We start from the raw sequence: 15,131 nt of genomic DNA, 5'->3' as shown, positions 1-15,131 counted from the left end.
TAACCACCTCTCTCTAATCTGACCCTGCAACCTAAAATACCCGAATGGGAGAGACAACCGATGGTTACATCCTCTCTCTGCTTTCACGACCCAGCTCTCTGTCCCACAACATGCATCTATTTATTATAACAATGCAGGGGATACAGTATAGACATGTGGTTGACAAACAGTGCAGGATGATTTCATATAAAAACCTCAATGTCGTAAACTCTATGCCTTTCCTAATATAGATCTACAGCTAGCTAACCACTGCCACCTCCTCCTGCTCCTTCCACACCCTTTGTGGTTCTGGCTCAGCAAAAATCTGCTGTGTGCTCGAGCAGCTTCCACTCTCTGATTTACAGACAGCTTTATGGACAGGAGTCATCACCTCACTGCACCTAAATGTTACTGCAGTGAGGTTCGTTAGGTACACAAGGGTTCTTTTAAAGGTACAGTCTGTGATTTAGCTGTAAATAAACGGGTAGTCCCACCACCAAACTCGATTGACAGGCCTTTTTTATACAGCTTTTTAATGTTTTCTGGTGCATGGGATTTTCACAACAGTAATGTTTGTAAAACACAGCAGTAAAACATGCCCACATTTCTTTATGATCAGATGAGACACACACAGAAAATCAAAACAAATCAATTGTATTTGAATAAACCTGCTAATGAAATAGTTCAAATGATTACTGACTGTATCCTTAATTTGCTAACCTTAATATCGGAACAACGTTAATCAGAGACGAGAAAGGATGAGATGAGTGTGTGTGTCTCATGTTGTCTCATACAATAGTTTGTATTACCCATTACCTGTTTATTTTCCATCTCTGAATATAGTACTATAGTAATATATTCAGTGATGGAAGATGCATTCAGATGTTTTACTTAAAGTAGCAATATCAGTGTAAAAATACTCCATTACAAGTAAACATCCTGTATTCAGAAATATTATCAGCAGAATGTACTTAAAGTATCAAAAGTAAAAGTGCTTATTTAGCAGACAAAATATTAATTTATCATACTTTATATCTTGTTTGGTAGTTTAATCTGTAACACTGAGTATTTTATGTAGTGAGCATACATTTTGTATGTTAAAATCTGCATAGTAATTAGTAACTGTAGCTGTCAAATATATGTAGTTGTGTAAAAAGTACAATAATCTCCTATGAAATGTGTAGTAGATGTACAGACTAGCATAATATGGAAATACTCAAGTAAATAATAAGTACCTCAAAAAGTACAGTGCTTGAATGTGTGTGTGTGTGTGTGTGTGTGTGTGTGTGTGTGTGTGTGTGTGTGTGTGTGTGTGTGTGTGTGTGTCTGTATGTATGTGTGTGTATATATATATATATATAACATAAGATCAGAGATCTGGAAAATAACCTAAAAATGCACTAATGTAAATAAAAGTAGTTTTGTTGCCTTAGACTTTTAGGGCCCTATCTTGCACTCAGCCCAATTGCCTTTGTACACCGACGCATGTATCATTCCTATTTTGCACCCGACGCACAGCGGACTTTTCCCTCCACAGACGCACGTTGGTAAATTAGGGAATGTATTTGCGCTCCCGGGAGCGGTTCAGCAAAAAGAGGAGGCGTGTTCAGGCGCAAACGTTCCCTGGTGCTATTTTGCAGTTTCAGAAAACAATTCCGCCACAGACCAGGAAAAACCTGGTCTAAAGTCAGTGGTGCGTTATTCTGATGCTATTTTAGGGGCACGTGCTTGGCCATAATGTAGCGTGTGCACAACGCGCATACACTTTGCTTCTCTCATCTACACAGTTCCCACTTTTGCAAACCATACATAATTACAAGGAAAAAAATTATTGAAAATGCGCTTCAGGTGTTTGGATAGGTCAGGAGGCACTTTACAGTACAAAGTCGCAGCATTCTTTGTGGCTTGTTGTGTTTTACACAACGTTTCCATGAATCATGGATGTGTTGATGACATGGATGTGTTGATGACATAAATGAGGAATATGAGATGACGCTCTGATTGGTTTTTTGCACGTTACGCCCAAACCACACCTAGCTACTTCAGACCAACCCATTTTAGATTTGCGTCGGGCGCAAGAGTCATTTATCCCGCCGGCATAATAGCAACAGCGCCCAAGATCCGCCCACAAAGCTACTTGCGTTTCACGTTTGATACTTACGTTTAAGATCATTAAAATAGGGCCCTTAGTCTCTTTTTTGCACTGTGAATGGTCTTTAAGTATAGAAAAGTTCCATATAAATAAACAATAAACACAAAACTACACACATTCTGTTACTGTTCATGTGCATGCATTAATAAGAATGTGGGCACATTTAAGCACGCTAGAAACGCTGGTCCGGTCCACAGTGACTTGCAGTTAGTTTTGGGATCCAAACCTTGAAGCTCCAAATAAAGCATGTGCATGTCACTATGAATAATATTTGAGTACAAGGATAGATGACCCATAGCAGGACTAAACCTCTAATCATGATGGCTACATCCCAGACATTGTGTTGTATCTCTAAATGGCTATCATGAGGTTACAGTTAGTATGTTGTTAACTACAGTATGAAGCTCGGTTTAGAGGCTGAACACCGCACTGCCATCAGATGACCATCACATTTTTGCAAAAAGGATGTTTTTCACAGTTAAAAGATGGTTTATCTGTGTTTTAAGCCCCCAACGTCTCCTGCCTATCAGGCAGCGCTGCCTGAAAGGCACTAGGATTAGGCAATGGATATGGTTAGGGTTAAGGTTAGGGTTAGGTGCCTTGAAGTCAACAGTTGCAGCGCTGCCTGGAAGGAGACGTTGGGGGCTTAAAACACCATTGTTTTTGTGATCATTATACATTTCTTTTTGTTTTGTTAATTTGGTACTGAACACAAGATTTCTTCCACATACATCAGACTACTTGAGATTCAGACTGCAATACATGTACAGTACAGTATGTGAGAGAGTATACCTCAGCTGGCTTGGGACAAAGCTAACATTTAGTAGATAGCAAGTGAACATATCTGTCAAATTACAGGGGGCAGGGAGGGTATACCAGGTCAAATACATGTTAATCCATTAATCCTTTTAATGTGCAAACTGGATTCTCTCCTAATGGGTGTTTGTAAAGGCTTAGAGCCTTAATCACCATAGAGACCGAAAAAGAGCATTGAGACACAAACCTGTTGGTGAGTACAGTAGGTGTCAATGGGTGGAGGTCCTCTGTCACCATGCTCTAGGTCTATTTTTCTATGACAATAATAAAAAACATATACTTTAAATGTCCATTTATCACAAAGTTACAACTGATAAGAGCCCAAATTTGTAAAAAGAAAAAAAGTGAAAAACATTTTCTTCTAGGGCTGTGCAATTTATCAAATTTTGATCGCAATTTCGATTTTGGCTACTAACGATCACAAAAACAATGTAATCCAGAAAAACGATTGTTTTGCACATTACATTTTGAAAGTAAACTGTTATTTTGTCTTGTTTTCTGAAGGGAAATTCAAAAAGTTCAATGTGAAAAGTATTAAGGGAAATTTCACAGTTCAAGGTGAAAAGATTCTGTTTTTCAAGTTTCATAAATGCAACATCTTTCCAAAAGTCAATGAGTAATCGTGTTAAATAATCTTGATTTTAATATTGCCAGAATTACTTGTGATTGCGATTTAATTTTTTTCTATAATCAAGCAGCCCAATTTTCTTTTTTCTTTTCAGTCTAATGTCAATGTCCTGCTGCTATTGGTTGACATTTATGCATAACATGAAGCAGATGGTGTCAGTGATGCTGGCTTTGCAGCCATGTTGCCAGCTGCTTTTTGACACTTTGTGGTTCAGAGATATTGCAGCTGTCAGAAATGATTGATGGTGTATAAGAGCATTGTCTTTTGCTACAAATGAAATGCACTTCCAAGGCAAAATGTTTCCTGATGTCTCCTCTCTTCCTTTAAATCCCCAATGACACCAAATCTAGACAGAGTGGAACCCCATCAGAGTTGTAAAGTGATGCAGTCTGAGTCTGTGTTTTGTGGGCTCAGCACAGTGTGAGGAAAGCCACTTCTTTAATATTTGTTAATTGCAGACAGTTAATGATTTGTCATGCTTCAGTGCTGATTGTGAGCTGATATGAAGGAAGTTGAGTGAGACAATGCGTATGACTGACGCATGCACAGGTCATCACAATGAGTCAATGTGAGTCGTCAAGTAACGATGGCGCTTTTGATAGATAGAATGACCATATAAGGTCATGGATGATTTTATTCAACGAGGATGCAGCAACATGCTGGGTAATGTTTGCATTTTACCCTCAGATGTTAAAGAAAATATGAAAAATGTTACATTTGAAGTTTACAGTTAAACCTTCATCACTGACATCTTGCTGAATGTACTGAATGAGAGTTGTCAGACAAAGGTAAGAAATCTGTCTGTTCTCAAACTTTATGCAGTATGCACCCTTGCCTTGCCTGAAAATGTGTTTTTTCCGGGTCCTGGGTTTTTCCCTTTCATTTAAGCTGTCATTTCCTATAGCGAATACCTAAGTAGTGATTATTCCATTAAGATCTGGGAGAGTTCCTATGCTCTTGGTTTGAAGAAAGCAGATGAGACTGCTGTAATCACAGATCAAGTGAATGCTGTTGAGATGCAGAGCAGAGATTTGTTGCTCTAGTGCTTTTTTTAATCTTTTGTCTCGGCAGCAGTTTGGGAGGAGGATGATTCAGTCAAGTTGCAGTAGCTCTATGTCATACTTTGTGGTTTGGTTAACAAACTGATAACGTAATCAGAAACGGACTGTTGTGGCCACAATTAGTATCTTTGACTCTATGTTCAACAGTAGCAACATATGTATCATCACACACACAATTAGGGCTACACTCATTCCTATGCAAACAAGCCAGACATATTATCACTAATTCTCAATTAAAATAACCTCCATTTCCCTTAATCTATGATCAAGATCTATGGCAGAATGTTTTTTATATATATATATTTATAGTTATATTTCCATTGATTTGAGTGTGCCTCATTAGATCTATGTAACGCTCCATGCCATGACGTCGCTGCAGACAAGCTAATGACAGAGGAGGAAACCTGGAGCGTGAGAGATGACAAGATAGTTCCCTCTGGAATGTTTGGAGAAGGAAAGGGGAGGCACACAGGAAGTGGCATGGGGTTGCAGTTAACCACTAAGGTCTGCGTGGGTGTTGGGGCACACAGACAGCAAGGTCAGGTCCTTCAGTGCCAGCTGTCATGCCAGCTAATTCATAGGGCACTTCTGTGGCTTTCCCTCAGGAGTCCAGTCGTTATGATCTGGAGAGGAGAGACTACATAGAAATATTCATCCTACAGAGAAAGTGCCTTTATGAACCCGTCACAAGAAATGTGAGTTTGTTGTTTGCAGTTAAAAAGGATACATATAGCTACCTATCTTCCTACCTTGCTGGAAGACTGATGAGTTTACCTCAGGTCAAACTCCAGTGACAGAGGTAAATAAAAAAAAAAAAGTTAAGGCGTGTTCATTTTTGTGACCTGTTTCACTGCATTCCAATAGGATCACTGGGACTTCACTGAAAGTGCAGTATCCGGTGAAACCAAACCTGCCAATTAGCTTTTAAAACAGTTAGATGTGCTCATCCCTGCACTTCAGTTGTTCCTGCCCATTGTTACTCATATATCAGCTGTCAGACTTGTTTGGTTTGCCTCCCTACATGCTCACATCAAGCAGACTGCAAAACAAAGTAAGAGGAATCTCACTGCGGATTTGGCTGCTTCACTGAAAAAGTTCTTGTGTGTGTGTTGACAAGGCGTGACATAGAAAACAGCCTTACTAAAGCGTGCTGCTTCTACAACAAAGAAGACTGTGTATCGTCATACTATCGTCAAAAACATATTTTAAGGGAGACGTGGAAAAGGAGAGAACATTGATATGTAGTTGAGTTCAGATTTATATGGAGGTAAAGGACAACGTTTTTCTTACAGGAATACATGGTGTAATTTTGTTTAAACATTTGAGATACCATCCCCTTATCCTCCTATCTCCTCTCTCTCAGAACTACCAGCTCCCCCTTAACATAAGCACAGTTTTATCATCCTACTATGACTTCCATCATATCTATATTTCTATTTAGTTCTTCCTGTCTCATCTCAGATATTGAATAATAATCTAATGTTGGCAAGGCACAGTTTATGCTTGCAGTATTTAATTAAGTCCCTTCAGGAAGGAAGAAAAGGCCAAAACTAGCTTCTTCCAGTTCCTCCCTTCTTTAGCCCCATGCTGTGCCTCTGAGACGCCATAATCTTCAGAGTGTTTTAAAACGATTTGGGATCTGTGTGTGTGTGTGTGTGTGTGTGTGTGTGTGTGTGTGTGTGTGTGTGTGTGTGTGTGTGTGTGTGTGTGTGTGTGTGTGTGTGTGTGTGTGTGTGTGTGTAATATCAGTGTTACCCTCTGAAATCTGTTTGATCCCCAAGATATTGTGAACACTAATTTGCACCAACCCTGCAGTTAAAAATGTACCAACGTGTCCATCTTGAGATTCAAGCAGTGGGATTGAATCTAAAGATGGACAAGTGTCCTAAGTGTGTAACTGACTTTTGTTTTTGCTTGTATCCACAAATCTCCTGTCAAGTCTATGCACTGTTTTTTTTCTAAAGATGAGATGAAACTGCACCAGCGACATTGGATAAACATTAAGATCCTGGCTGCAGGATCTTTGTTGCATGTCATACAAACCAAAAACAAAAGTACAGCTAAAACTAGGACTGAAAATAGTTAAGTTTGAGATTAAGGTTTCCAAAGATGAACACGAGGCTGTTGTTGGATTCACACTTTGAAGAGAGTCTGTCCATTCACTGAGCTGTCACTCCAAATGTTCTAAAAAAAAAAAAATAGAAACTTTCCAGGCGTTTAGTGTCCTATATAGTAAGCCAGCCGTGATGTACTGTAAATATATGCTTTGTTGTGGAGAATTGACCTTGTCTATTTTGTCCTCTGCAGGGGTGTCGCTGAGCTTGTTGTCTCGTCCGAGCCGGATGATGCTCCTTGTGAACCCGCAGAGCGGGAAGGGACAGGCGCTCACTCTCTACAACAACCACATCCAACGAATGCTCAACGAGGCAGGGGTTACACACACTCTGGTCATCACCGGTGAGTTGGAGGCACAAGTACACACCACGCAGAGATATACACCACAGCATGAGAATACACACACACACACACACACACACACACACACACACACACACACACACACATAATCATTGGCACAGCTCAGCAAGACCACAATAACAACACCATCACCTCCCTCCATGTGTCTCTCTCTCTGTCTCTGTCTCTCTCTCTCTCTTTCTCTCTCTCTCTCTCTCTCTCTCTCTCTCTCTCTCTCTCTCTCTCTCTCTCTCTGTCCCAGTAACCCTCCACTAGTTTAAATCCCCTTCGTGTTTGTATGCTTTCAACATCAACTGCCTCTGACCCATATGCATACAGATCTGTTATGCAATAAATACGTGTGTACACTTAGCGCAGTAAGTCACACATATGGATAAAGACAGGTCCATGATAAACACAAAATCCCCTTTGGTCAGGATTTAATTTAATATATGCATTCATGATCGTCACCATAATCTACACTGGGTGGTAGTGATTATATAGTGCAGTTTTAGACTCACTCACTCATCCCATTCTATATCATGCTCTCAGTCTGATCAGTTCAGTTATTCACTTGTCTTTTATTTTGAGTTTTACCCTATTTCTGGGTTCGTTCATTAATCAGTGCAGTGTCAGATAACAGACAGTAAAACATGTCTTTTATCACAGTGTGAGGTGCATAAACAGAGAAAAGAGGGCAGACAGACAGAGGCATATGAGAATTCAGCTTCCTGGTACTGTGCTGTGGAAAACACGAAAACTGAGCTTTTTGTGATTTCTGAGATGCACTTTTTGACAAGTTAATCCCAGAGCATAGATTTAATCCCCAAATCTACATCTACATGAGAGAGCATGACTACTTAAAGGGAGATTTAAAACCATGGTGATAGACCATCTCTTCGACAAATACACTTCTAAAATAAAACTTTGACTCTAACCTCTCCCAAATAGCCCTGAATGATGCCTCCGTAGATAAGTATTGTGTTTTTTGTTTTTTTGTGTACAGTCTAGTAATTCCTCAACAATCATAATTGAGCTCCATAGTATGGGAAACAATCCTATTTACATTTTTTACTGGAATTCGATAATTGATCTGCCTCAGCTGTGTTATAGCTGAAACCTGTAACGTTATTAATTCAAAGTACATTATTACGTCCTTTGAGTGTAGTCACATTTACACTCTAAATACGCTCTCCGTCCTCTGCTGTTGAGAAGTTTTAAACTGGTTTGTACTCGACATCTTGTGGAAAAGAACATCTGATCCATTTAATAAAAACGTATAAACATCTACCATGGTTGATTATTAATGGTGAAAAAACTCTGACCCTTTACACTTGCAAATAGTTGATTCCAGAATGATTTTCACAACCCAAACGTTTGCTTATTAACGGCTTGTTACAAAGATTTAAAACAACAGACAGCTCTGTGCAAAAGGCTGTGTGCATTGGATGGTCTGAACATGTTATACCCAGTTATGAACATGGGATTGTTTATTATAAGCTTAACAGTTAATATATATTGAACAGAGAGTCTACCTGATTAAACACACTGTAGATGGAGAGATGGTAGCTGCTGTTTAACTGTGCAAAGCTGATTAAATGATCAAACATAAAATGACACTAGCCCCTTTGAATTTATTGAGCCAGACCTGCTCCAGTGTTCAGATTGCTCATGTTTGAATGATTACTTCACATCTGCATGTGATCACACCATAGGTGTAATTTACAGGGGGGGGGGTTACAACCCCCTCAATAATCAAAACTGGCCAGTGCAACCCCCTCAAATATCTAATAATAATTTCCTTTAAATAAATAAAGACATTTGCACCATAACTTAATGCAGAAAAGGCCCAAATACTTTCAGAAACATTCACCAGAATGCAGGAAATGAAGTGTTTGACGCTCAAAACTCAAGTTTGCTCAAAAGTGGAGATATCAACCAGCTGCTTTTCAAGACAATGTAGTGGCATCTATCAGTTTCTCTTTCTGTCTGGCATCTTTGCCTCCATCAAGCAAGATTTAAATTGATCCTTTGCAAAGCCCCGCTACCCCTTAGTTAACTGTTGCTAAGTCTGTCAGACTCACCCAATTTGACCAATAAAAAATGTGTTTGTATAATAATAAGTTTGGCCATAATGCTTGCTAAACAGCACGTCTATACTTGTGCATCATGTGTATCATTGTGTATGGCTGGAAGTCTCTTGTATGCGGATGCTAACAAAAGTGGACAGGCTCATTATTGGATCTTTGGCTGTGTGGCAGCTTTGGGCACTGCCAGGGGTGGAGGGCAGTTGAAGGATTACTGCACTGCTGTGGGGGTCAGATGAGAGAGAGAGAGAGAGAGAGAGAGAGAGAGAGAGAGAGAGAGAGAGAGAGAGAGAGAGAGAGAGAGAGAGAGAGAGAGAGAGAGAGAGAGAGAGAGAGAGAGAGAGAGAGAGATTTTGCATTTGTAAGTGACTAATAGTAAAACGTCTACTATTTCCTCTCAGGCAGTTTCCGTCACTGCTCAGGCATCATGAGATGTCTGTCACACAGTATTAATTAAACGGCCGCAACATGCTTGTCTTCCTCTCGTGCTCTGACTCATCTGCTCAATAAAAATTACAAATATTTACCAGAGGAGACAGATATCCACTCGAACAACCTCTTTGTGCTGCTCCTTTTTTTCCTTTCTTTATTTTTCTCTCAGTCTTTTGTTTTTTCTTTTATGGCAACAATCTATGTGCTCTCTTAAAGAATAGCATGTTCATTTATCAAGGTACAGCACAACCTGTTTTGGAGCTCTTTTCTGTGCCATGGCCCATGGATGTGGAAGAACTAACAAGGTGGACAGGAATCATTGAAAGATCATAGATCCTACAAAATGGGGAAAAGAAGCTATCAATAAAGTAGTTTGTGTCAGGGCTGAGCAGAAAACTGAGGCCCTCGATCAGATACTATGTCAGAAGGAAGACCATGCACACATGAAAAACTAGTAACTCAGCAGTCTGTTTGGCAGTGGGTAGCTTAGACAAGGGAATAAAATGGGCAGCTTTGGAGAACCGATCCACCACAGTCAAAATGCTTGTATTGCCAACACAAATGGGGAGCCCAATCACAAAGTCGATGGCTATGTGTGACCACGGGCGGTGAGGGATGGGGAGAGGCCTTAGGAGGCTCGCAGGAGGTCTGTTACCTGACTTGTTCCTAGTGCAGACAGCACAGGCTGCCACGAAAGTCTGGACGTCTGTTCTCATGGATGGACACCAAAAGCGCTGTCCGACCAGTGCCAGGGTCTGGGCTGCCCCGGGATGGCAGGCAATTCTGGAATTATGCCCCCATTCCAGCACCTGTGATCAGACAGAGAGAGGAACAAACAAGCGGTTAGGGGGGTTCTTGGCTTGGTACCTACTCCTGCTCCCGAGACGCCTGGACCAGGGCCTCTATATCCATTCGTGCAGCTCCCACCAGGCACCGAGAAGGGAGGATGGTCTCCACGGAGGTCGGGTCCTGAGCTGAGGGGAACTGCCGCGAAAGAGCATCAAGCTTGGCATTTCTGGATCCTGGACAATAAAAGAGAGAGAAATTGAACCGCGAGAAAAAGAGGGACAGTTTCAGACAACTTGGCAACTGCAGTGGTGGCTCAAACCAGTATAGAGTAATAACATTTTGAGACATTGGACCTTAAAATGCCAGAAGCCCTGTAAATACAATTTAGCAGACTCGGGCACAAACCTGGCTGGCCTGTGGTACTCCACCGACATGAAGATCAGTTTACTCATCACAATGTTGTGATGATGATGAAAGCCCAGGGCTGCGAAAGTTAAAAGATGTAAGCATTAACCAGGCTGGGAAAGATGCTGTCTCTTTCCATCTGTTTGCATTGTGGAAAACATAGCTTCCAATGTTTTTGGTGCTTTGCTCATACTAGGGATATGCAAGTCCCCCCCCAATGTTTTGGTAGTACAAGACTAAACCTTTGGAGTACTCCTTTAGAGAATACCAGAGAAAAAAGAGGCAAAATATTTCACATTCCTTTTCTATGACATTTTGACTTTGCTGTAAAAGTTTGGCTTGTTACTTCATGTGATTGTAAACCGGCAGAAAAGATGAATCTACAGAATCTGAACAGCTGACTGCCTGTCCCATGTTTTGACTGATGTAAAGTATTGTTTTGTTCTCACATTAAAATCTTGCTGCAGTGTAAGTTTTGAAAAGTAAATTGCTCGTGGATTTTGAGAGCCATCCCTATACTGCAGACAGGTTTTTCTACCATGACTCTGTGACCCAAAAGCAATCATTTTGAGGATTTTACTCATTTAATGTGGTTGTTACCACTTCATATAATTGCTGCTTGGTGTAGTTATTCTTTTCTAAACTGTCGCTCGATTTAGGTTCTTTTTTCCAACTGGCAGACCACAAAAGAGTTCCAATGTTAAAACTCTTATTAGCTGGTCATGGTTCAGGCGTGGCTGAGGAAGTGTCTATCAGCGGTACAACCCATTCGGGTCTCTCTGGATCTGTGATGAGGAGTGTTTTTATTGCTGTCTTTCTAACTTCACACTGGGAAAAAAAATAATGTTCATCACATGTTTTAGGACAGTGGGGTGAAAGTAGTCCCCATTTTGGTGGTGAGTTTTGGTGGCATGAATTTAATGAGATTTAAGAAGGGACTGTTACAGTAAACTAAGACTGCTTTTGTGAGTTGGAAAAATGAGGCTGAAACGTCTACATGTTTGACTGTGTACACTGGCATTCAAAGACACATGTGACATGCTGTAAACAAAACATTTTGGCTATGCGAACATGACAAATACAGCCATACTAAGCCTATTTAAAGGAACATGGCGACTTATTGGGACTTTAGCTTATTCACCGTATCCCCAAAAGTTAGATAAGTCCATACATACCCTTCTCATCTCCGTGCGTGTCGTAACTCTGTCTGACGCACCCACCGCTAGTCTAGCCTAGCACAGATCCTGGAGGTAACTGGTTCCAACTAGCCTACTGCTCCCAATAAGTGACAAAAAAACGCCAACATGTTCCTATTTACATGTTGTGATTTGTATAGTCACTGCGTGTACAAATAACAAGGTCACATGAGACACAGCCATCTTCTAACCGTATACAAACTGGGAACTATATTCTCAGAAGGCGAAGCACTGCTACTTGGGCGGAGTGATTAGCGCAACAGCTGAAAAGAACCGTTGTTACTCTCTGCTCCTCACCAGGGGGCTTCTCAGGTGCTGCGAGCAAATCACTCCGCCCAAGTAGCAGAAGTAGCACTGTTACACAGAGTTACACGCACGGAGATGAGAAGGGTATGTATGGACTTATCTAACTCTGGGCGATACGGTGAATAAGCTAAAGTTCCAATAAGTCAGCGTGTTCCTTAAAAGGCATCTGATGTTCACCTAATGTACTTTCTTAAATATGAGTCCGCTTCAGGATGTGAAAAATGTCCCACCTGAGGTGCTCCCTTTTGAGTGTGTGTGTGTGTGTGTGTGTGTGTGTGTACAAATTTGTGTGTTCATCTGTGTGTCTACGCCCTCAGGCACCTCCCAACAGCTGACTGAGCTGTCAGTGTTTGTACTGTTTTGTGCTGTTTAACTGTCAACACCTGCTGTCATTTATGTGGAGGAATACTGCAATTGTGCAGATGTGCTGTTTGAAAAGAGCCACAGATCGGATGTGTGTGACAGCAGTGTGGAGATGATACAAGGTTAGCATGAGGACAGAGCTTCTCCTCGTTACTTTGCATGCACTCAAACCATCATGATGGAAGATTTGAAATATGACAATGTGAAAATGATCACCTGAATCTGCCGCAGCTCCCCTCGGCTTTATGGAGCTTCACAGCGAGTTTCATCTAATCCAATTAAATGATAATTTTGTGATATGACAATTGTTTGCTCCATAAATGTCAAAACATTGTAAAAAACAACATTAAAAAATCATTACAATCTCTTATCAAATTAGCTGGAAATTAATTTTCTTTTGATCAATTAATCATTTCATTGTTTTAGCTCCAGAAAGTTTCGCACTCTCTCCTCTCGTTTTCTTTTTTTTTTTTTTTTTTTTACCTCTGCAACATAACCTAAGTATCATCACAAGCAGCACTGTGAGACGTGTCTCCGTCACTTATATTTTTTTCCCCTCACTGTGTCGTTTTGCCATTATCAATCTGTCTGACGAGGGGAGATGCATACTAAAGCTGCTCTCAGCTCTCCTCCCACCACACTGCAGTGTCCCTTCTCTACAGCTTTGTTGCTGATTGGGGCTTTTCAATCCTGTTTGGTTTACAGCCTCTGCATAGATAAGGAAGTGTTATGTGACTGGACTGATAAGGAGGAATTGATTCCTTTTATTGTGCAGAGTTTAGATAAGAGAAGAGGAGAGGCCGAGAAAGCAGATACTTCTGCATGCGTGTGTGCGTGCGTGCGTGCGTGCGTGCGTGCGTGCGTGCGTGTGTGCGTGTGTGCGTGCGTGCGTGCGTGATAACTTTGCTGTACTTCTGTTGGGTAAATAAACCCAACGCCGGCATTAAAAGGAAGAATAAGGTAGTTATATGTAAGAGACAAAAAAGACCCAGAAAAGTCTGATAAAATCTGATGATTTTTGGGCTCATATAAAAGTAGAATCCTTTTCTAGACCTGTTGGCATTTAGTGTTTTTTCTCCCATAAGATGCAGTTCAGTGGTTTCTCCTTTTGTAAACTATACAAAATATAATACTATACTATTTATTGATTAGTGGCCTACTGTAGCTAAGCCTTAGGGTGAACTTACTGTATCTTTCTGTCTAGGTTTGCTATAGCTGAAATGTCTTTGTTCGTTGGAATGATTAGGATGGCCACCTGTATGTTGCCCTGCTGTCTTACTGTGTTATGATAGTTCAGCTGTCCATCAGGAACCTGTCAGTCTAAGGTTTTGTTGCCTAAACAATAAATTCCCTGTCTGAAAACCTGATGTTCTGGCTTTGTCCAGTCAAAAAATATTAGCAGCAGAAATATCTAGTAATCTCACAGATTGTGATTTGAGCACCGGGTTACCATTGGGCAAAAATATAATTTATGAAAAACAACTCTGTTGAAAGTTTTCCGCTGTCATTGCAGCAGGGAGCTTTGCTGAGAAAAACGACTATTTTTAGCAGCTTTACAGCCAATAATCAATGACTTCATGGTCCCTTTTTGTCATTCTCACAAAGGTTGTGGTTGCAGCTCTGTAGATGTTCATGCCTTTAAGAAATGTATCAATGCTCCATGATTTTTTTTTTTCACAAAAAAATGCTGTGATATTAAATAATATCAATATTAGGATGATGGCGGTTTTTAAAGTGAAAGAAAGAAGAATGTGTGTGAAAGAGTGGAGAGATAGAAGGAAAAAGCTTCCGCTGTTGCTGACCCTCAGCAGGGGAAAGAAGAGGAGAGAGTTGTGACAGCCCAGTGTGCTTCACTGACTTTGCTTGACACCTCACAGCATTCCTTCTGCCCTTTCACCTGCAGAATGAGGACAGGGAAACTGAGAGAGAGACAAAGACAGAGAGAGATGCATCCCTTCACACACTTAAAACTGAGAGGAATATTTAAAAACCTGACTCCAAAGAAATCATGTGAAACTGTTAAGATGATGAGAATAAAATTAAGATATTAAAATATTACGAGAGACAGGTTTAGTTAGACTTTCAAAGGTCAATGGGATGAAGAAGTTACTGTCATTCCATAAATATGTTTAAAAAAATCTTTTGCTCACAGTGTCCAGTTAAAGTTCAGAAAAAAACAGTTTTCACTCGAGTGAGAAAATTGAGAGGTAAAGTTATAAACATTAAACTCTAGATGGTTTATCAGTTGTTCTATGGCCTTTAAAAATGCCATCCAAGCAGGTGCCAGATCATTATAAACTCTTGCTAAGATATCTGAATATCTGATCTGGCTCTTGCTTAATCTCACCACCCCCTAAACTCTGTCAATAGATAGAAAAACACACATATAGTGTGGTTTTGGATCCCTCAGACATCCTTGAGAAGGTTTCACCACATTTACGAGTCTGTAATTTCTTCATT

The 15,131-nt window shown here is 40.5% G+C and overlaps 1 protein-coding gene across 1 annotated transcript in view; it reads left to right on the top strand.

Annotated features, from left to right (window-relative positions):
* The window catches only part of LOC114563520 (sphingosine kinase 1), a 36,192-nt gene that overhangs the window by 11,368 nt on the left and 9,693 nt on the right, over window positions 1-15,131 (top strand). Inside the window, exon 2 of the mRNA XM_028590305.1 lies at window positions 6,944-7,093. Within this exon, the coding sequence (XP_028446106.1) occupies window positions 6,944-7,093 (150 nt within the window). The remainder of the gene's footprint in view (window positions 1-6,943; window positions 7,094-15,131) is intronic.

This window comes from Perca flavescens, chromosome 2, assembly GCF_004354835.1.
Source record: "Perca flavescens isolate YP-PL-M2 chromosome 2, PFLA_1.0, whole genome shotgun sequence".
In the NCBI taxonomy this organism is placed as follows: domain Eukaryota; kingdom Metazoa; phylum Chordata; class Actinopteri; order Perciformes; family Percidae; genus Perca; species Perca flavescens.
This window is presented reverse-complemented; position numbering and strand designations above follow the sequence as displayed.